This window comes from Oncorhynchus gorbuscha, linkage group LG08 (genome assembly GCF_021184085.1).
Source record: "Oncorhynchus gorbuscha isolate QuinsamMale2020 ecotype Even-year linkage group LG08, OgorEven_v1.0, whole genome shotgun sequence".
Lineage (NCBI taxonomy): Eukaryota > Metazoa > Chordata > Actinopteri > Salmoniformes > Salmonidae > Oncorhynchus > Oncorhynchus gorbuscha.
The window spans coordinates 59,296,850-59,320,327 of record NC_060180.1 but is presented as its reverse complement, the minus strand read 5'-3'; the positions used below and the strand labels follow the sequence as shown (position 1 = coordinate 59,320,327).

At 41.2% G+C, this 23,478-nt stretch overlaps 1 protein-coding gene across 9 annotated transcripts in view; it reads right to left on the bottom strand.

Moving 5' to 3' along the window:
• Positions 1–12,046, bottom strand: part of LOC124041922 (partitioning defective 3 homolog) — a 246,588-nt gene extending 234,542 nt beyond the window's left edge. For 6 of the 9 annotated variants that reach the window (XM_046360093.1, XM_046360094.1, XM_046360097.1 and 3 more), the window contains exon 1: positions 11,638–12,046. In XM_046360093.1, coding sequence (XP_046216049.1) covers positions 11,638–11,757 — 120 coding nt within the window. In that variant the 5' untranslated portion in view covers positions 11,758–12,046. The remainder of the gene's footprint in view (positions 1–11,637) is intronic. The other 3 variants (XR_006840005.1, XM_046360096.1, XM_046360099.1) reach the window with 1 other exon arrangement.
• Between the last annotated feature and the right edge of the window lie 11,432 nt (positions 12,047–23,478).

Sequence of the window (23,478 nt, the reverse complement as noted above, 5' to 3'; positions counted from 1 at the left end):
TTGTGCGGTAAGCAAATTGGAGTGGGTCTTGGGTGTCAGGTAGGGTGGAGGTGATATGGTCCTTGACTAGTCTCTCAAAGCACTTCATGATGATGGAAGTGAGTGCTACGGGGCGGTAGTCGTTTAGCTCAGTTACCTTAGCTTTCTTGGGAACAGGAACAATGGTGGCCCTCTTGAAGCATGTGGGAACAGCAGACTGGGATAGGGATTGATTGAATATGTCCGTAAACACACCAGCCAGCTGGTCTGCGCATGCTCTGAGGGCGCGGCTGATGGTGCCGTCTGGGCCTGCAGCCTTGCGAGGGTTAACACGTTTAAATGTTTTACTCACCTCGGCTGCAGTGAAGGAGAGGCCGCATGTTGGTTATTACTGCATTGTCGGAACTAGAAGCACAAGCATTTCGCTACACTCGCATTAACATCTGCTAACCATGTGTATGTGACAAATAAAATTTGATTTGATTTTATGTTTTGGTTGCAGGCCGTGTCAGTGGCACTGTATTGTCCTCAAAGCGGGCAAAAAAGTTTTTTAGTCTGCCTGGGAGCAAGACATCCCGGTCCGTGACTGGGCTGGTTTTCTTTTTGTAATCCGTGATTGACTGTAGACCTTGCCAGATACCTCGTGTCTGAGCCGTTGAATTGAGATTCTACTTTGTCTCTATACTGACACTTAGCTTGTTTGCCTTGCGGAGGGAATAGCTACACTGTTTCTATTCGGTCATATTTCCGCTCACCTTGCCCTGATTAAAAGCAGTGGTTCGCACTTTCAGTTTCACGCGAATGCTGCCATCAATCCACGGTTTCTGGTTTGGGAATGTTTTAATCGTTGCTATGGGAACGACATTGTCAACGCACGTTCTAATGAACTCGCACACAGAATCAGCGTATTCGTCAATGTTGTTGTCTGACGCAATACGAAACATATCCCAGTCCACGTGATGGAAGCAGTCTTGGAGTGTGGAATCAGATTGGTCGGACCCGCATTGAACAGACCTCAGCGAGGGAGCTTCTTTTTTTAGTTTCTGTCTGTAGGCAGGGATCAACAAAATGGAGTCGTGGTCAGCTTTTCCGAAAGGATGGCGAGGCAGGGCCTTATATGCGTCGCGGAAGTTAGAATAGCAGTGATCCAAGGTTTTGCCAGCCCTGGTTGCGCAATCGATATGCTGATACAATTTAGGGAGTCTTGTTTTCAGATTAGCCTTGTTAAAATCCCCAGCTACAATGAATGCAGCCTCAGGATGTATGGATTCCAGTTTGCAAAGAGTCAAATAAAGTTCGTTCAGAGCCATCGATGTGTCTGCTTGGGGGGGAATATATACGGCTGTGATTATAATCGAAGAGAATTCCCTCGGTAGATAATGCGGTCAACATTTGATTGTGAGGAATTCTAAAATCAGGTGAACAGAAGGACTTGAGTTCCTGTATGCTTTTGTGGCCACACCACGTCTCGTTAGCCATAAGGCATACGTCCCCGCCCCTCTTCTTACCAGAAATATGTTTGTTTCTGTCGGCGCGATGCGTGGAGAAACCAGCTGGCTGCACCGACTCCGATAGCGTCTCTCCAGTGAGCCATGTTTCCGTGAAGCAAAGAACGTTAGTCTCTGATGTCCCTCTGGAATGCTATCCTTGCTCGGATTTCAACCTTGTTGTCAGGAGACTGGACATTGGCGAGAAGTATACTGGGGAGTGGTGCACGATGAGCCCGCCTCCGGAGTCTGCTACGTCTGAGATCGCTACGTTTCCCTCTTTTACGAAGTCGTTTTTTTGGGTCGCCGGCTGGGATCCATTCCGTTGTCCTGGGTGAAAGGCAGAACACAGGATCCGCTTCGCGAAAGTCATATTCTTGGTCGTACTGATGGCGAGTTGACGCTGCTCTTATATTCAGCAGTTCTTCTCGACTTCATGTAACGAAACCTAAGATGACCTGGGGTACTAATGTAAGAAATAACACGTTAAAAAAACTGCATAGTTTCATAGGAACGCGAAGCGAGGCGGCCATCTCTGTCGGCGCCGGAAGTCAAGGCATGGGTGGTAAGGGTGGTATGGGTGGTAAGGGTCTGACGTCTAAAGGTGGGGGTTGTGCTTTCAGCCCAACACAGTGCAGGACGTTTGGCATTTGCCAGAGAACACCAAGATTGGCAAATTCGCCACTGGCGCCCTTTGCTCTTCACAGATGAAAGCAGGTTCACACTTAGTACATGTGACAGACGTGACAGTCTGGAGACGCCGAGGAGAACATTCTGCTGCCTGCAACATCCTCCAGCATGACCGGTTTGGAAGTGGGTCAGTCATGGTGTGGGGTGGCATTTCTTTGGGGGGCTGCACAGCCCTCCATGTGCTCGCCAGAGGTAGCCTGACTGCCATTAGGTTAAGAGGTTAAGAGGCCATTAGGTTAATTAGATGAGATCCTCAGAACCCTTGTGAGACCATATGCTGGTGTGGTTGGCCCTGGGTTCCTCCTACTGCAAGACAATGCTAGACCTCATGTGGCTTGAGTGTGTCAGCAGTTCCTGCAAGAGGAAGGCATTGATGCTATGGACTGACCCACCCGTTCCCCAGACCTGAATCCAATTGAGCACTTCTGGGACATCATGTCTCGCTCCATCCACCAACACCACAGACTGTCCAGGAGTTGGCGGATGCTTTAGTCCAGGTCTGGGAGGAGATCCTTCAGGAGACCATCCGCCACCTCATCAGGAGCATGCCCAGGCATTATAGGGAGGTCATACAGGCATGTGGAGGACACACACACTATTGAGCCTCATTTTGACTTATTATAAGGACATTACATCAAAGTTGGATCAGACCTCCATGGGTTGATAAATTTGATTTCCATTGATAATTTTGTGATTTTCTTGTCAGCACATTCAACTATGTAAAGAAAAAAGTATTTAATAAGAATATTTAATTCATTCAGATCTAGGATGTGTTATTTTAGTGTTCCCTTTATTTTTTTGAGCAATATATATATATATATATATATATATATGCAACTGCTCGACAAAAAAAAATATTGGTCGACCAACAGCCTGTCAACCAAACAATCAACCAGTGGACTCCCTAATAGGGAATAGTGTGCCATTTAGGATACATCTACAGAGTTATGTGATTTAAGGCCTGGTGTTTCTCTCTCTCTGCAGGAAGCATTCCACTATAATGACAGGGGTCCTAGATGGTAGACGTGCTGGAACACCCAAACTAGGCTAAATCTAGAGGTTGACCGATTTCAATTTTTCACAGTAAAAATCGTTGAATATCTGCCTTTTTGGATGCTGATTATGGCCGATTACATTACAATCCACGAGGAGACAGCGTTGCAAAAAGTGCATTCGCGAAAAAAAGCACAATCAATGCACAAAATGTACCTTGCCATAAACATCAATGCCTTTCGTAAAATCAATACACAATTATTTGTTTAAACCTGCATATTTAGTTTTTAAAAATGCAGGCAATATTAACTAGCAAAATTGGCACTTCTCTTGCGTTCAGTGCAAGCAGACTCTGGGTAAATGCAGCAGTTTGGGCCGCCTGGCTCGTTGCGAAATGTGTGAAATGTTCTTCCTAACAAAGACCGTAATTAATTTGCCAGAATTTTACATAATTATGACATACACTGAAGGTTGTGCAATGTAACAGCAATATTTCAACTTAGGGTTGCCACCCGTTCGATAAAATACAGAACGGTTCCGTATTTCACTGAAAGAATAAATGTTTGTTTCTAAATGTTAATTTCCGGATTTGACCATATTAATGACCAAAGGCTCGTATTTCTGTGTTTACTATATTATAATTAAGTCTATGATTTGATATAGCAGTCTGACTGAGCGGAGGAAGGCGGCAGCAAGCTCGTAAGCATTCATTCAAACAGCACTTTACTGCATTTGCCAGCAGCTCTTAGCAATGCTTGAGGGACAGTGCTGTTTTTGACTTCAGGCCTATCAACTCCCGAGATTAGGCTGGCAATACTAAAGTGCCTATAAGAACATCCAAAGGGTATATGATATACAAATGGTAGAGAGAGAAATAGCAGACGCGTCATAATTCCTATAATAACTACTAGAGGTCGACTGATTACATCTGAATGGCCGATTAATTAGGGCCGATTTCAAATGTTCATAACAATCATAAATCGGTATTTTTGGACTCTGATTTAAAATTAAAATTAAAAATTATACCTTTATTTAACCACTTGCTCCTACCTGGCACGCAGGCGTCCCATCTAGAGCTCTGGAAATGCAAATGCGCTACGCTAAATGCTAATAGTACTAGTTAAAACTCAAACGTTCATTAAAATACACATGCAGGGTATTGAATTAAAGCTACACTCGTTGTGAATCCAGGCAACACGTCAGATTTTTCAAATGCTTTTCGGCGAAAGCATGAGAAGCTATTATCTGATAGCATGTAACACCCCAAAAGACCCGCAGGGGACGTAAACAAAATAATTAGCATAGTCGGCGCTACACAAAACCGCACAAATAAAATATAAAACATTCATTACCTTTGACCATCTTCTTTGTTGGCACTCCTAGATGTCCCATAATCACTATTGGGTCTTTTTTTCGATTAAATCGGTCCATATATAGCCTAGATATCGATCTATGAAGACTGTGTGATAAACGGAAAAAAAAATAGTGTTTCATAACGTAACGTCATTTTTAAAATTCAAAAAGTCGACGATAAACTTTCACAAAACACTTCGAAATACTTTTGTAATGCAACTTTAGGTATTAGTAAACGTTAATAAGCGATCAAATTAATCACGAGACGAAGTGTTTTCTATAGGGGTCCGTCTTGAAATACCGTCCGTGTATTTCTCAACCAAAATATCCGGTCGGAGACCTGAAGAAAAAGCCTGTCTCTTGTTCGTTTGACCAAGAAACAAAGAATTGGCAAATGACAAGACTGTTGACATCGTGTGGAAGCTGTAGGTACTGCAACCTCAGCCCTATTTAATGTCTGTCGCCCATAACAATGGGTTGAAGCGGCAGATGGATATATTTTTCCACTTTCAGTGATCAGATTTTCCTGCACTTTTCAATGAAACGCACGTTCTGTTAAAGTCACAGCCGTGATTTAACCAGTTTTATAAACGTCTGAGTGTTTTCTATCCACACATACTAATCATATGCATATACTATATTCCTGGCATGAGTAGCAGGGCGCTGAAATGTTGCACGATTTTTAACAGAATGTTTGAAAAAGTAGAGGGTCGACTGACGAGGTTAACTAGGCAAGTCAGTTAAGAAGACATTCTTATTTTCAATGACGGCCTAGGAACGGTGGGTTAACTGCCTTGTTCAGGGCAAGAACGACAGATTTTCACCTTGTCAGCTCGGGGGACCCAATCTTGCAATCTTTAACTAGTCCAACACTAACCACCTGCCTCATTGCACTACACGAGGAGCCTGCCTGTTACGCGAATGCAGTAGAAGCCAAGGTAAGTTGCTAGCTAGCATTAAACTTATCTTATAAAAAACAATCAATAATAATCACTAGTTAAACTATTAATATCATCAACCATGTGGCGTTAACTAGTGATTATTATTGATTGTTTTTTTATAAGATAAGTTTAATGCTAGCTAGCAACTTAATTTGGCTTCTTACTGCATTCGCGTAACAGGCAGGCTTCTTGTGGAGTGCAATGTGAGGCAGGTGGTTAGAGCATTGGACTAGCTGACAAGGTAAAATCTGACGTTCTGCCCCTGAACAAGGCAGTCAACCCACCGTTCCTAGGCAGTCATTGAAAATAAGAATGTGTTCTTAACTGGATTGCCTAGTGTAAAAATATATTTAAAATAAAATAATAATATCAGCCATTCCGATTAATTGTTCAACCTCTAATATGTACAGCACAAAACTACCTCATACCCCTGCACATCGACACATATTCACTCCATTTATCCCTTGGGTCACTATATCTTTAACTCTACATAGTTGGAAAAGGAACCGCAAGTAAGAATTTCGATGTTAGTCTACACCCATTACGTACGATGCATTTGACAAATAAAATTTTATTTGATCAAAGAGCTGTGACGCGATCACTTGACATCACTCTGCTCTAAAATTCATTTTTTTAAATGCCAGGGTGGGGGAGCAACGAGAGCAGCAATCCCTAGCAAATTACTTTAGTGGGTTTCTTTGTTTTAAAGTTGTGTTGTGGGTGAGAAGTTCACAAGAAGCTCTGGGTATTTAGATCAAAGCTCAATGCATACATAAGGGGTTTCATTTCGAGCTTAATTTCCACCTAGAAGCAGTGGCGTGTATTCATGGGGGAAGCCAGGCATTGCCCCAAAAATGTACCAATAAATTAAATTATTTTCTCTCCGAGTTTCATAGTTTTCCTTTATTTCGCATGAGGCTGAATGTATCTCACCAGCGAAAGCATCCGAGCGAGCGAAACAGCACCCCTTAGTTTGTGATGAAACGAAAGGTGTAGTTTAATTTATTCTGCCACTTCTTATTATCTCAGCCTTAAGCCTATATATCACAATGGCAAGGCATATAAACCCATCAGTTTAAAAATGAATTCAGTAAATGTCAACCTAGAGAGTCAGGCAAATTAAAGCAATTTTCTAAACAATATTTTGGTTTGTTGCTAGCTAGTTTGCTAGCTAGTTTGCTAGCCAGTTCAAGTAATGGCCAGAGTACAGTCGTGTCCAAAAGTTGAGAATGACATATTCATTTTCAAAGTCTGCTGCCTCAGTTTGTATGATGGCAATTTGATATACTCCAGAATGTTATGAAGAATGATCAGAGGAATTGCAATTAATTCCATGCAAATGAATCCACAAAAATCATTCCACTGCAAAAGGACAAGCTGACATGATTCTCTCGTTAACACAGGTGTGAGTGTTGACGAGGACACGGCTGGAGATCACTCAGTCATGCTGATTGAGTTCGAATAACAGACTGGAAGCTTCAAAAGGAGGGTGGTGTTTGGAATCATTGTTCTTCCTCTGTCAATCATGGTTACCTGCAAGAAAACATGTGCCGTCATCATTGCATTGCACAAAAATGGTTTCACAGGCAAGGATATTGCTGCCAGTAAGATTGCACCTAAATCAACCATTTATCGGACCATCAAGAACTTCAAGGAGAGCGGTTCAATTGTTGTGAAGGCTTCAGGGTGCCCAAGAAAGTCCAGCAAGCGCCAGGACCATCTCCTAAAGTTGATTCAGCTGCGTGATCGGAATGGCAGCAGGCAGGTGGGAGTGCATCTGTACGCACAGTGAGGCAAAGACTTTTGGAGGATGGCCTGGTGTCAAGAAGGGCAGCAAAGTAGGAAAAACAGGAAAAACATCAGGGACAGACTGATATTCTGCAAAATGTAGGTACAGGGATTGGACTGCTGAGGACTGGGGTAAAGTCATTTTGTCTGATGAATCTCCTTTTCGATTGTTTGAGGCATCCGGAAAAAAAGTTTATCCGGAGAAGACAAGGTGAGCGCTATCATCAGTCCTGTGTCATGCCAACAGTAAAGCATCCTGAGACCATTCATGTGTGGGTTGCTTTTCAACCAAGGGAGTTTGGCTCACTCACAATTTGGCCTAACACAGACATGAATAAAGAATGGTACCAACACATCCTCCGAGAGCAACTTCACCCAAACATCCAGGAACAGTTTGGTGATGAACAATGCCTTTTCCAGCATGATGGAGCACCCTGCCATACGGCAAAAGTAATAACTAAGTGGCTCGGGGAAAAAAACATCAATATTTTGGGTCCATGGCCAGGAAACTCCCCAGACCTTAATCCCAATTGTGGTCAATCCCCAAGAGGCAGGTGGACAAACAAAAACCCACAAATTCTGACAAACTCCAAACATTGATTATGCAAGAATGGGCTGCCATCAGTCAGGATGTGGCCCAGGAGTTAATTGACAGCATGCCAGGGCGGATTGCAGAGGTCTTAAAAAAGAAGGGCCAACACTGCAAATATTGACTATTTGCATCAACTTCATGTAAATTGTCAATAAAAGCCATTGACACTTTTGAAATGCTTGTAATAGTACTTCAGTATTCCATAGTAACATCTGACAAAATATCTAAAGTCCCTGAAGTAGGAAACTTTGTGGAAATGAATGTGTCATTCTCAAAACTTTTGGCCACGACTGTATACCTGACAACGTCTCTTAAAACATTGGCTCCTTTTTAATTAAATATTATGGGAAAATAAATGTAACCGATGTGAAATGGCTAGCTAGTTAGTGGTGGTGCGCGCTAATAGCATTAAATCGGTGACGTCACTCGCTCTGAGACCTGAAGTAGTTGTTCCCCTTGCTCTGCAAGGGCCGAAGCTTTCGTGGAGCGATGGGTAACGATGCTTCGTGGGAGGCAGGTGTGATTTGTGCAGAGGGTTCCTGGTTTGAGCTCGGGTCGGGGCGAGGGGACGGACTAAAGTAAAACTGTTACAGAAACCCACAACATCATTATTTACAAGGCAATGTCGAGCTTACAGAAAATAGCGTAACGCCACTGCGTGACCAAATAAAAGTAGGTCATTCTATCTGAGAATTTTAGACGACCTGCATCATTGGTCTAGTTGCTGTGGCAGTCCGGTAACCACGACAATGGAGACGTAAACATTTTTCCATGTCTGTGTGACAAGGAAACTGACAGTTGAAGTGACAATCTAGACATTCCCCAGGAGTATAAATGAAACATTTTGACCAGCGACACATCGCATTCTAATTGCCTACAGACAGATCAAGTATAAACTGGCCATTACAGGTTTTGGAATAAACAAGTATCACAACTCAGGTGGCAATATGGCTTAGTTTTTCTGGCTTGGCTTCCCCAGTGATTGTACCCATGCACCACTACTGCTTAGAAGACAAATTCACTCAGCTTGAGAATATTCAGTATTTCCACACTTCTCTTTCTTCCATGATAGAAGTCTGTTACAATTATCATCAGTTACATTCCAATTGCATTAGAAAGTCAGCTTGGAAAAAACCAATGACCACATAATTTCTATCGGAGGGCAAAGTAAAACTTCCACCAAAGTGTAAACTATACTGACAGCACACAGCCAAACACTCAAAGTATATGCAGGATTGTATTGATATAGATAAGGCTAAGTGTAAGTCCCCCAGAAATGCTCCACCAGTCTGCCTCCCAGTCACAGCCTCACAATAGAAAGAGGCCCATTCTCCTCCAGCGCTTCACTGTCAGACATCATTGAATTATTGAAAGGACATGCATTCACTGCACCATGTCATCTGGGTTACTAACATTGAAACAAATGAGACTGCTCCGCCACACAACGTTGTGCCATGCATGATTTCATTATAGAATCCTCATGTTCCTGGATCCTACATACATGGCTAGATCTAATATCAATGTAATCAAGTTTGTTGTCAATGACGTTTAAATATAAACAAATATTTATTTTTTAAAGTTACATATTAACATTTTGGGAGACCCAAACAATGTCACAGAAATGTGAGTTTCAAGTCTGTCATTTGCATTCAAAGCAGGTCTAAGAAGCGGTAGATCTGGTCTGTGTGTGCCGATTTTATGCATCCTTAAGTTTTGTTCTTGTATCTTTTACTTTCAGTTTTGTACACCAGCTTCAAACAACTGAAAATACAATTGTTTTGTTATGGAAAAGCTATTTCAAAGCAGTATAAATGGTTCAATGGCTACACTATATGTGCTTGCGTTGTCACAAACTGATATTAGGCAAATTAGAATTTTAGCAACCAGGAAATGAAGGATCGATTTCTGCATTGTGCAGCTTTATAGGTTGCAATATGGTCTGCACCCACATACAAAAACAGTTTATGCTTGTCTCCTGTATGAGGGAAATTAGCATTCTGTGGAAGTGAATCAAATAACCAGCTACTGTATCAACTTGGCATCTCCAAAAGTGAGTAATCAAATGTAACCCGTTATGTAGTCCTCAGCTGTCCAGGCATGCCAGTACAACCATCATATGCTAAGAAATTGCACAATATCATTATAGTCAGCTGAACCATTTATCCTGACATGGAAGTTTATCTTCAAACAAATATCAATGAAGGTTCTCCTGTCCTAGGTCGACTCTTAAAAATGCAGGGCACATGCCGTTTCCCTCTTTCCTCAAGGGCAAATTGCTCTCAGGAAGCATGTGGCTCAAGAAAGATTCTTCCCCACTTCCAGTTCAAACAATTGAGAGAATGGAAACAAACCATGTTGGGAAACATTCTGACGTTCCACCATGCATCATTCTAGAAGTTTGATTTTAATTTAGGATGTGAGTAGAAGTGAGACAGACTCTCGAGATACAATATTTTTTTGAAGCGCTCTTCCTTGATTGATACTAGCCGTAAGCTGGGTATAATTTTAAATTGTATTTAAATTTTGTATTTAAATTTCAGAAAAAAGGGCATCGTTCACTTCTTTTTTTAACACACATTGGTCAAACTAAGCAATTATTTTTTTAGGTGCATTTCACAACCTGTTAGTTGCATAATCCTAACAGGATGGAACGTAACATGGTGGAAATCTGGAGCCTAAATTAGACAGCTCTGTGAGTGTGCAAGATTGAGCTAGCATAACGGTGAACACTTAAATCGGATTTTAACTTCTATCAAACATTTTGAAATTTGGTTAATTTTCTCAATAATCCAGCCTAACAGGGTGGACATTTATGAGTGTGAGACTGACATGGGACATTAAATGTATTCATATTTCTCGTGGAAGTGGATGAATAACACCGGCGGACATGGCATAAAACGCCTACATCCACTGAGAATAAAAAAAATTAAAGTGTTAAAAATGCATACAATTCCATTTCAAGGTCCATATTTTTGTTTTGAATGTAAAAATGACCAATTGTTTTATATTTAAAGCATTTTGGAATCTACATTTTACAATAATTAAGTTTATTTCCTGGGAACAGAAATGACCCGGCTAGCAAGCTAGCTACCGCTTCTTAACTAGCTAGCTATGCCAACAACATAATAGGCTAATTAGCTAGGGGTAACAAAGTCAAGAGAAACTCGGGTGCCAGTGAAAATGTAGTAGACATCTTGGTAGCATAATAATAATAAAAGAAGGTACAAACGGCATGACATCGATAGGAAATTTTACGCTTTTTAAAAATGACATATTTTAATTCAGTTAGGCAGTATCCCCATTTCAAAAACAGAATACCATCCTGCAGCTTGCTGATGCTAACTAGCTAGCTATAAAACAGTCAGCTAACTAGCAAGCATCCAGCTAGCAGCTTCCAAGGAGTCAAATCTCGGATTGGTAGATATCATTATCCTTTTACTTTAGAACTAAATAGGTTTGCACATTATATTATTATATCCTAGTTAACTACTTAAGTTAGCGTTATGTGCAATCTTTCCATGCACTTCAGTTGGGAAAGGGTGAAATCCCAAATGAAGTTTTCGTGGATTTACACAGGACTTTGCCAACTATGGTGATGTATCATCAACTCAGCCTAACATGTATTGTTTGTTTTAGTCAGCAGGATAAAACGGCATGTTGAATAATTTGATAATTTTAGCTCATCTCTTACAAATTTGCGCCATATTTGCGCGAGCCTCACGTCCAGTCCAGGCATTGCAACATTGTTTCCAGACCAAATGCTGTGAATGGAACATTGGAAACAAACACGCCATACAAAGTAAACGCGACTTACCTTTGCAATTGCTTTTTTGTATCTCATGACGGCTTGCTGGATGAGAATATGGATTTTGATATTTCCATCTCCGCACGGTACCACCACCCTAGTCCTTCCAAAACACACAGTCACTTTCATAGTTTAATATCCGATAGATCTTGCCCAGATTCGGAGGAAAACCGAGGATAAATTATCCCTTTGAAAGTCAGCCGAAACATGAATTAAATTTGGTTATTGAATCTTGTATCCTTAAAAAGAGATGAGACCAAAATATCTTTCACATTTTATCCAGGGACAACATTGTTAGCTGTGTGTTTCTGACCACCTGTTTAGTCCTCCTTCTGTTTCCACGTTCCCAGACTAGTGCAGGGAGCAACAGCTCCATCAGGATTCGATTGGGGAACGGCCTCCACACTCTGGTCAAGACTGGAACTGTCCAAGGTGGTATATGGCGCGCGCGAGCAATTGCACCCATGTGTGCGTGAACAATTGGGTGATTTCGAAAAATATCTGAGATCTTGACAATATTTTGTAATGAAAAAAATATTTCCTGCAAAGGAACCTCTTTAACATGCAATATTATTGAATCATATCCCTCCCTACAAATGGCACACTACTCCCAGTCCTTAAACTGTAAACTAGGCCTACTTTAGTAGTAAACATGTCACAGGAACCCTCCAGGAGATCATTCTGCTCTTCTATCATCTATTTATTTCTGATACATATTCAAACGCAATAAACACGTGTAGGCCTATTTTGATTAATACAATTTATACAAAGATATCCAGCACTTCGGAATATAGTTATTTTTGTTTTATTGCATAACAGAAATCTCAAGGACATGTTCTGGCCACAAAACCTTGATCTCCACCTGCCTGGTGCTATTTTGGTGCTTTGTTCTAGTGTCCTAACCTAAAACTGAAACCAAGTCCCAATGAAAACCAGAGCAAATCCATGTGTGAATCTTGTGGAACAGCTGCCTTGATTTGGCACATAGCTATGCAGAACATGACTGTGTGCTGTGAGGAACCTGCTCTCACCATGACTGTGTACCATATCGGACCTTTTTCCCATAGGGTCCTGGTCAAAAGTAGTGCACTATAAAGAGATTAGGTTGCCATTTGGGATGTAACCATATTAACTTTTTATATGGGCCTCCATGAACAGTGCTGTCCCAAAAGTGTGGGCTCATGGGTGAGCCACATGTTCTAAGGCAGAAAACCAAAGAGTTACTGAAAGGCAAGGCAATTTGTCTTCTAACTACAATATGACTTAAATTGACATGCTTTATTATATCTTCCTATGCCCCAGGGTTGGGCTCAATTCGAATTGAAGGCAGTCAATTCAGGAAGTGGATTTGAATTTAACATTTATTTATTTTTTAAACGTTGTAGTAATTAGCTTCTACCTTTCAGTTTATTGTGAAGTCTGAAAATAAATGCCCCTTTTTAGATTATTTAATTGTAATTTTAGTTTACTTTCTGAATTGACTGCTTTCAATTCGAATTGAACCCTACCATGCTATGCCCCAGAATTGATGAGCATATCTTCATGCCCCAAAAGCCTGAGCTAAAGCAGAAAACCAAGCTATTTCACAATATCTTGTGACTTTTCCTAACACAGGTTCATGGACTTACAGTACAAACATTAATGTGTTTATCTCTGTACACACTTTATAAAGTGTATACAAAGGGAATGATTAAAATGTTTGTATTTTTGCATACTGTTACTGTGGTTACACCTCTGTAAATATTTATCAACATTGACCACCTGAAAGATCTTGACCAAGGCCGGCTGGTGCAAATGCTTTAAAATGACCTTTAAATATTTTTTTATTTTTTTCTTAATGGGATGTTATACATTTACTCAATAATGTTTGCCTGACAGAATTGTAGTAATAACTGTAATGGGTCAATTAACTCTTCACATCTTGAATGTTCCGTTTTTTACTGTTTTTATTGCAATGTCAACATGCAAGTTTTGGGCGACACCTTGTGGAATGTTTACGTACTGCACTTGGCTTACTTGACCTGTAAGAAGCATAAGCCATTGACGAATGTCCTCTATCACACTAAGTTCAGGGCAAGTTTTTCCAGTTACAGACTCCCTCTCATCAGTTTGGGATGACATCTCAATATGAAGGCATATGCCATCTCTTGGCATGTTCAAACAGCAGCCTGGCTCATCCCAGGATTCTCTTTCAGTGCCAGAGGGTCTGGTGGGCTGTATAGCAACTTGGCTTCTCCATCACAACAAACTCATAACACTGCCTGTGTCCCAGAATGCACCACATTCCCTATATAGTGCACTACTTTTGAACAGAGCTGGGTACCCTGGTTAAAAGTAGTGCACTACATAAGGAATAGGGTGCCATTTAAGATACATCCTTAACTCAGCCAGCCAGGGCCCTGGGCAACACGACTCATCATGTCACCATTTAAGGCTTAATCCTGACAGTCAGACACAAATGAACATCTTTATGGGCAGTCAAATGTAACAGATAGCCCACAGCTTGCTTAATAACAGTACTGTTTCCTTCCTCACCAGCCCACTCTGGTATTCAATATTGGATCCTATCTCGCAAACATAGGTGGCTGCCCTCTTGACAACTGCTCCACCAAGAAGATAAACATTTGATGCCACAGGTGGAGGCATTTCAAGCTGAGAAGTCTAAAAGTGCTGAATCCTGGCCTCTGTACTAAGGCGTGTGTGTGTGTGTGTGTGTGTGTGTGTGTGTGTGTGTGTGTGTGTGTGTGTGTGTGTGTGTGTGTGTGTGTGTGTGTGTGTGTGTGTGTGTGTGTGTGTGTGTGTGTGTGTGTGTGTGTGCAATAAATGTAATGTTTTATTAGTTTTTCATTGTGCAACAATGCACAATCAATATAACTTATTTAATCATGTAGCCTTATTCCTATACAACATGTAGAAGTCATTTTTTTTGTAAGTGTTCATGTGATCAGATAGTACAAGAGGTATGCTAATACGCCACCCCCTGGTGGTTACAGAATAATATGTATATTACATTTACATTTAAGTCATTTAGCAGACGCTCTTATCCAGAGCGACTTACAAATTGGTGCATTCACCTTATGACATCCAGTGGAACAGTCACTTTACAATAGTGCATCTAAATCTTAAAGGGGGGGGGGGTGAGAGGGTTTACTTATCCTATCCTAGGTATTCCTTAAAGAGGTGGGGTTTCAGGTGTCTCCGGAAGGTGGTGATTGACTCCGCTGTCCTGGCGTCGTGAGGGAGTTTGTTCCACCATTGGGGGGCCAGAGCAGCGAACAGTTTTGACTGGGCTGAGCGGGAGCTGTACTTCCTCAGTGGTAGGGAGGCGAGCAGGCCAGAGGTGGATGAACGCAGTGCCCTTGTTTGGGTGTAGGGCCTGATCAGAGCCTGGAGGTACTGAGGTGCCATTCCCCTCACAGCTCCGTAGGCAAGCACCATGGTCTTGTAGCGGATGCGAGCTTCAACTGGAAGCCAGTGGAGAGAACGGAGGAGCGGGGTGACGTGAGAGAACTTGGGAAGGTTGAACACCACCTACATGTAGGTAGGGATAAATAATATAATAAATAATATATGCCATTTAGCAGACGCTTTTATCCAAAGCGACTTACAGTCATGTGTGCATACATTCTATGTATGGGTGGCCCCGGGGATCGAACCCACTACCCTGGCATTACAAGTGCCATGCTCTACCAACTGAGCTACAGAAGGATAAAAGTGGCTAGGTAATCAGGATAGATAGTAAACAAGGCAACAGCAGTGTGAAAGAGTGTCTCTATTTGTGAATGTGTGTAGCGTCAATATGCATGTGTGTTTTGTGTGTATTTAGAAAAAAAAAATTGGGGGGGGTTTCACCTTTATTTAACCAGGTAGGCTAGTTGAGACCAAGTTCTCATTTACAACTGCGACCTGGCCAAGATAAAGCAAAGTAGTGCGACACAAACAACACAGAGTTACACATGGGATAAACAAACGTACAGTCAATAACACAATAGAAAAGTCTATATACAGTGTGTGTAAATGTAGTAAGATTAGGGATTATATGTCCCTCGGCTATACAAGAGAGTCAGTGCAAATACATGGGTTCAATGCAAATGGTCAGGGTAGCCATTTGATTAACTGTTCAGCAGTCATATGGCTTGGGGGAGAAGCTGTTCAGGAGGCTTTTGGTCCCGGACTTGGCGCTCCGGTACACTTGCCGTGTAGTAGCAGAGAGAACAGTTTTAGAGCTTTCCTCCAACATTACCTGGTATAGAGGTCCTGGATGGCAGGGAGCTCGGCTCCAGTGATGTACTGGGCTGTATGCACTACCCTCTGTAGCGCCTTACAGTCAGATGCCAAGCAGTTGCCATACCAAGCGGTGAATCAGCCAGTCAAGATGCTCTCAATGGTGCAGCTGTAGAACCTTTTGAGGATCTGAGGGCCTATGCCAAAACCTTTAAGCCTCCAGGGAGGGGAGAGGTGTTGTCATGCCGTCTTCACGACTGTGTTGGTGTGTTTGGCCCACGATAGGTCCTTAAGGATGTGGACCCAGAGGAACTTGACGCTATCATCCGCCTCCACTACAGCCTAGTTGATGTGAATGGAGGCGTGCTAGGCCCTCATTTCCTGCAGTCCACAATACGCTCCTTTGACTTGCTGACTTTGACAGGGGGTTGTTGACCTGGCTCTCTGACCTCCTCCCTATAGGCTGTCTCATCATCGTCGGTGATCAGGCCTACCACCGTCGTGTTGACGGCAAACTTAATGATGATGTTGGAGTTGTGCTCGGCAACGCAGTCATGGGTGAACAGGGAGGGCAGGAGGGGACTAAGCAAGCAACTCTGAGGGGCCTGCGTGTTGAGGGTCAGCGTGGCGAATATGTTGTAGCCTACCCTCACCACCTTTGGGCGGCCCGTCAGGAAGTGAAGGATCCAGTTGCAAAGGGAGGAGTTCATTCCAACGGCACTTAACTTAGTGATGAGCTTGGAGGGCACTATGCTGTTGAACACTGAGCCGTAGTCAATGAAGGTGTTCCTTTTGTCCAGATGGGAAAGGGCGGTGTGGAGTGCAATAGAGAGTGTGCCATTTGTGGATCTTTTGGGGTGGTATGTGAATTGGAGTTGGTACAGTATCTGTGCCATCATGACATTTTCTTCTTAATTGGATGATTGCTCCAACTAATAGGAATACCCACTCAATATCCATGCTAAAATGGGTTATATCCATCAGGCACAACTCCAATATACATTTTTGGTTCCAGAGTGGCACAGCAATCTAAGGAACTGCATCTCAGTGCAAGAGGTGATGTACACTCCCTGGTTCAAATCCAGGCTATATCACATCTGGCTGTGATTGGGAATACAATTGGCCCAGCTTTGTCCGGGGTAGGCCGTCATTGTAAATAAGAATTTGTTCTTAACTGACTTGCCTAGTTAAATTTTAAAAATTAAGTCATTTTTGTCCAACATTTCACTGATATTTATTTCACTAGGAAAGTCAGTTAACAAATTCTTATTTAGAATGACAGCATACCCCAGGACCAGCCTGGATTCGAAACAGGGTTTTTGTAGTGACGCCTCTAGCACTGAGATGCAGAACCCCATATCAGTGCATTTTTAACAACATAACCATTATGAAACTTCTATATTTAGAGAAATTCTGTTGAGAACAATCATAAAGTGGTTGTTAATAAGCTGTTGTTCTGTGAAACCAACAGGTAACATTAGGCATTAGCATGTGCCTGTTCCCCATTGTAGAGACGAATGACTATTCAGGTTGGTTTTGTAGTTGTACACTGGAGAGCACTTATTTAAATTACATACAAAAAAGCATGACGCAATTTGCCTGTCCGTTAATCTTGACTAACGACATGATCCTGCTAGTGCATTGACAGACCATATTGTGCTACCACGAACCTGGCATATTGATGACAAACATGTTCACCCTTCTCATCTAGGAAACCATAGTTTGATTATATATTGGATGTTTGCACGCGGACATGGATATTTACCAGAGTACTGCTCTTATGAAATGCTGGATGACCAAAGAGTGTTCAGTTATAAAAGCAATGTAAGAGACTCGTTTTAAACCTGGCTACTTTAAATCCTTCACAAGACATGCAAATGCCACTCTAGGATTTAATGGTAAGTAAGTAAGCCTTGTCTGAGCCGGAAAAGCCCACAGGGCCTCTGTAGTGTGAGGCAGCTTGATGTACAAGTACACTCCCTGGACAGGACATTACTCAGCTGCAGGGCCTTAGCACCAATCCATCTCCTTACTAAATGGTAGATTGACAATAATTATCTGATTACATATACTGCACATTGTATGGGCATATTATATTGTATTTTTGTCACAGTAAGAACATAAACGGATGACTCAGGAATGTAACATGCAGCCTATGTGTCATGTATGAAAGGTTATTGATATGTAGTATGTACGTACATTTGTTTTCTTAATAAGGTCCACTTATTCAGTTAATATATGGTTGTGAATTAGACCATGATGGAATCCAGAGTGGACTGTACAAGTTCTCCGTCAATGGGAAATACACTCTCTTTCTTTGGATGATGACACCATGCTCTGGAGCCACTCAGTTCCCCATGCAATGGCATTAGCAACTAACACCATTCTGGTTGGGTATAAACTTTAGCACCAAAGTCATTTGCCCTATGTGAAACGTGATTGTGTTCCAAGATTGAAGAACGTTTACACACATAGTAAGATGGCCATCAACAGAAAAGGTAAGATCACTTATTAAATGTTATGGCTCTGACCATGCATTGGTTCAATTGATATAGATTTGTAAAACATGTAAATAAAAAATCCTCTTACAGCTATCAACTTTTAATATTAGTTGCATGATATTAATATATAGAGTTTTTGTACATTGCTATAAGAGTTCAGCAAGGCTTCACATGCAGATATGATCTAGTTTTGGCTTGATCAGATAGGGGCAGTTTTTCTGTTAGATGTATTTGAAATACTTCCTAAACTAACTTTTTTGTATTTTGTCATTTTGCATTTAAAAAGGGCTGAGTTATTTTTTTACAATTCTAACACCAATGCAGCAAATCTCAAGTAATAGGGGTCACAAAACACTATGAACTGTGCCAATTGTCTAGGCTATTGGTAGTGTTCAGCATGTTAGCCAAGGGTCATAAACAGGTTGCTTTTTATGAATGTATTTCCTGCATAATATTTTTTTGGGAACCAGTATATTGTAGTTTATTTTGATATGTTGGTCTTTAGGGTATTTTGTAACAAGACACATTGGATGTATCTGTGCACATCTTCGATTATAGGCCTAATTATACCAACTGTTGTCTTGTGGCATTCAAAACAAACTGTACTGTATGATGCTAATCAAATAATCTGAGACATACCAACGTATGATGGTCCAACCACATTTCATTGGAATGACACCGGAACAACGTAGGAACAAATAACTATCTTGTATGACCCGTTTGGCAGCATTGGCAACCTTTGCATACACACTGCAATATATCTTACTTAATATTTGTTGAATGTGAATGTGGATATTTAGGCAAAATTTGAAGCTAATTCCTGATTTGTATAGTACAATACTGTATACTATAGTACTGTATTGTACCTACAATTATAAGTAGGTGGGCAATGGTTATTGTCTTGCACTTTGTCTTGCAGAGTGCATGGGATTTTGTATTGTAATGTTCTGTCCTTGACAGTTCGTCCTGAAGTGGTCATTAGACCTAGAACTGGAGAAGACCGAGTCAAGGACATCTCTGTTAAGTGGGAGCTGGATGGGAAGCCAACCTCTCTACATGTGGCAACAGACATCAAACCTGATCATGATTTGACTTACCAACTGCATAAAACCATCTTCATCTCTGGTTCTAAACACAACTACTCATGTTGCGTGGAGCACAGCAGACTACCCGAGCCTCTACAGATCGATCAGGGTGAGATAAAGATTTATTTGCGTTCCACTTTAAATCAAATATACAGCTGAAGTCGGAGGTTTACATACACCTTAGCCAAATACTCAGTTTTTCACAATTCCTGACATTTAATCCTAATAAAAATTCCCTGTCTTAGGTCAATTAGGATCACCACTTTATTTAAAGAATGTGAAATGTCAGAATAATAGTAGAGAGAATTAATCATTTCACCTTTTACTTCTTTCATCACATTCCCAGTGGGTCAGAAGTTTACATATACTCAATTAGTATTTGGTAGCACTGTCTTTAAATAGTTTAACTTGGGTCAAACATTTCAGGTCGCCTTCCACAAGCTTCCCACAATAAGTTGGGTGAATTTTGGCCCATTCCTCCTTAAAGAGCTGGTGTAACGGAGTCAGGTTTGTAAGGCCTCCTTGCTCGCACACACTTTTTCAGTTCTGGGCACACATTTTCTATAGGATTGAGGTGAGGGCTTTGTGATGGCCACTCCAATGCCTTGACTTTGTTGTCCTTAAGCCATTTTGCCACAACTTTGGAAGTATGCTTGGGGTCATTATCCATTTTGAAGACCCATTTGCAACCAAGCTTTAACTTTAACTGATGTCTTGAGATGTTGCTTCAATATATCCACATAATTTTCCTCCCTAAGATGCCATCTATTTTGTGAAGTGCACCAGTCCCTCCTGCAGCAAAGCACTCCCACAACATGATGCTGTCACCCCCGTGCTTCACGGTTGGGATGGTTTTCTTCGGCTTGCAAGCCTCCCCCCTTTTTCCTCCAAACATAACGATCGTCATTATGGCCAAAGCAGTTCAATTTTTGTTTCATCAGACCAGAGGATATTTCTAAAAAGTGTGATCTTGTACAGTTGCAAACCGTAGTCTGACTTTTTTATGGCGGTTTTGGAGGAGTGGCTTCTTCCTTGCTGAGCGGCCTATCGGGTTACGTCGACTCGTTTTACTGTGGATATAGATACTTTTGTACCTGTTTCCTCCAGCATCTTCACAAGGTCCTTTGCTGTTGTTCTGGGATTGATATGCACTTTTCGCACCAAAGTACGTTCATCTCTGTGAGAACCTTACTGAGCGGTATGACGGCTGTGTGGTCCCATGGTGTTTATACTTGTGTATTATTGTTTGTACAGATGAACAGGGTACCTTCAGGCATTTGGCAATTGCACCCAAGGATGAACCAGACTTGTGGAGGTCTACAATTTTCTTTCTGAGGTCTTGGCTGATTTCTTTTGATTTCCCCATGATGTCAAGCAAAGAGGCACTTGAGTTTGAAGGTAGGCCTTGAAATACATCCACAGGTACACCTCCAGTTGATTCAAATGATGTCAATTAGCATATCAGAAGCTTCTAAAGCCATGACATAATTTTCCAAGCTGTTTAAAGGCACAGTCAATTTAGTGTACAGTGGGGCAAAAAAAATATTTAGTCAGCCACCAATTGTGCAAGTTCTCCCACTTAAAAAGATGAGAGAGGCCTGTAATTTTCCTCATAGGTACACTTCAACTATGACAGACTAAATGAGAAAAAACTATCCAGAAAATCACATTGTAGGATTTTTAATTTATTTATTTGCAAATAATGGTGGAAAATAAGTATTTGGTCACCTACAAACAAGCAAGATTTCTGGCTCTCACAGACCTGTAACTTCTTCTTTAAGAGTCTCCTCTGTCCTCCACTCGTTACCTGTATTAATTGCACCTGTTTGAACTTGTTATCAGTATAAAAGACACCTGTCCACAACCTCAAACAGTCACACTCCAAACTCCACTATGGCCAAGACCAAAGAGCTGTCAAAGGACACCAGAAACAAAATTGTAGACCTGCACCAGGCTGGGAAGACTGAATCTGCAATAGGTAAGCAGCTTGGTTTGAAGAAATCAACTGTGGGAGCAATTATTAGGAAATGGAAGACATACAAGACCACTGATAATCTCCCTCGATCTGGGGCTCCACGCAAGATCTCACCCCGTGGGGTCAAAATTATCACAAGAACGGTGAGCAAAAATCCCAGAACCACACGGGGGGACCTAGAGCGGGGACCAAAGTAACAAAGCCTACCATCAGTAACACACTACGCCGCCAGGGACTCAAATCCTGCAGTGCCAGACGTGTCCCACTGCTTAAGCCAGTACATGTCCAGGTCCGTCTGAAGTTTGCTAGAGAGCATTTGGATGATCCAGAAGAAGATTGGGAGAATGTCATATGGTCAGATGAAACCTAAATAGAACTTTTTGGTAAAAACTCAACTCGTCGTGTTTGGAGGACAAAGAATGCTGAGTTCATCCAAAGTACACCATACCTTCTGTGAAGCATGGGGGTGGAAACATCATGCTTTGGGGCTTTTTTTCTGCAAAGGGACCAGGACGACTGATCCGTGGAAAGGAAAGAATGAATGGGGCCATGTATCGTGATATTTTTAGTGAAAACCTCCTTCCATCAGCAAGGGCATTGAAGATGAAACGTGGCTGGGTCTTTCAGCATGACAATGATCCCAAACACACCGCCCGGGCAACGAAGGAGTGGCTTCGTAAGAAGCATTTCAATGTTCTGGAGTGGCCTAGCCAGTCTCCAGATCTCAACCCCATAGAAAATCTTTGGAGGGAGTTGAATGTCTGTGTTGCCCAGCAACAGCCCCAAAACATCACAGCTCTAGAGGAGATCTGCATGGAGGAATGGGCCAAAATACCAGCAACAGTGTGTGAAAACCTTGTGAAGACTTACAGAAAACGTTTGACCTCTGTCATTGCCAACAAAGGGTATATAACAAAGTATTGAGAAACTATGGTTATTGACCAAGTACTTATTTTCCACCATAATTTGCAAATAAATTCATTAAAAATCCTACAATGTGATTTTCTGGATTTTTTTTCTCTCATTTTGTCTGTCATAGTTGAAGTGTACCTATGATGAAAATTACAGGCCTCATCTTTTTAAGTGGGAGAAATTGCACAATTGGTGGCTGACTAAATACTTTTTTGCTTCAATGTGTGTAAACTTCTGACCCACTGGAATTGTGATACATTGAGTTATAAGTGAAATAATCTGTCTGTAAACAATTGTTGGAAAAATTACTTGTGTCATGCACAAAGTAGATGTCCTAACCGACTTGTCAAAACTATAGTTTGTTAACAAGAAATTTGTGGAGGGGTTGAAAATTAGTTTTAATGACTCCAACCTAAGTATATGTAAACGTCCGACTGCAACTGTATGCATTCTATATATTTTAGATGTTTTGGTCATCCATTTCTTTTATTTCAACAATTCCACCTAATAAACAGATTGTTGATAAATGCAGTTCTGCTTTGGCTGAAATGCCAATCTAAGTAAGTTTGGAAAATTATTATTAAAAAAACGTTGCCATTTGACAAAAAACTTTCATTCAATACTCATATTATTTGTATAGCTATGTATTGAATGGTAGCCTTTATAAATATAGGCCCATTATACTGTATTTATACTGTTTGTTTTACTAGTATTTTGAGATATACCGCTACACAAAATGTACCAATATATTTCTAGAGACAATGTACAAAATTACATTATGTAAGGATATTTCGTAAAACATTTGAAGTATTTTGTTGTTATCTATGTGCAAAATGTAAAACAGTTCATTCCTGTGAGTGTTATGTTACTGTTGTACTTTCACAAGTTACATGTTTTTGTGTAGAGGTAGACTCGGTGAGATGACGTTGCAACGAACAATGTACTGAGGAAACTTGCCTTTTGCCTGAACCAGATTAAGAAAGGATAGTGTAAATGAGTCATTGTAAATAAGAATGACTTGCCTGGTTATATATATTTTTAAATAGCAATATCAAATCAAATTTATTTATATAGCCCTTCGTACATTCAGCTGATATCTCAAAGTGCTGTACAGAAACCCAGCCTAAAACCCCAAACAGCAAACAATGCAGGT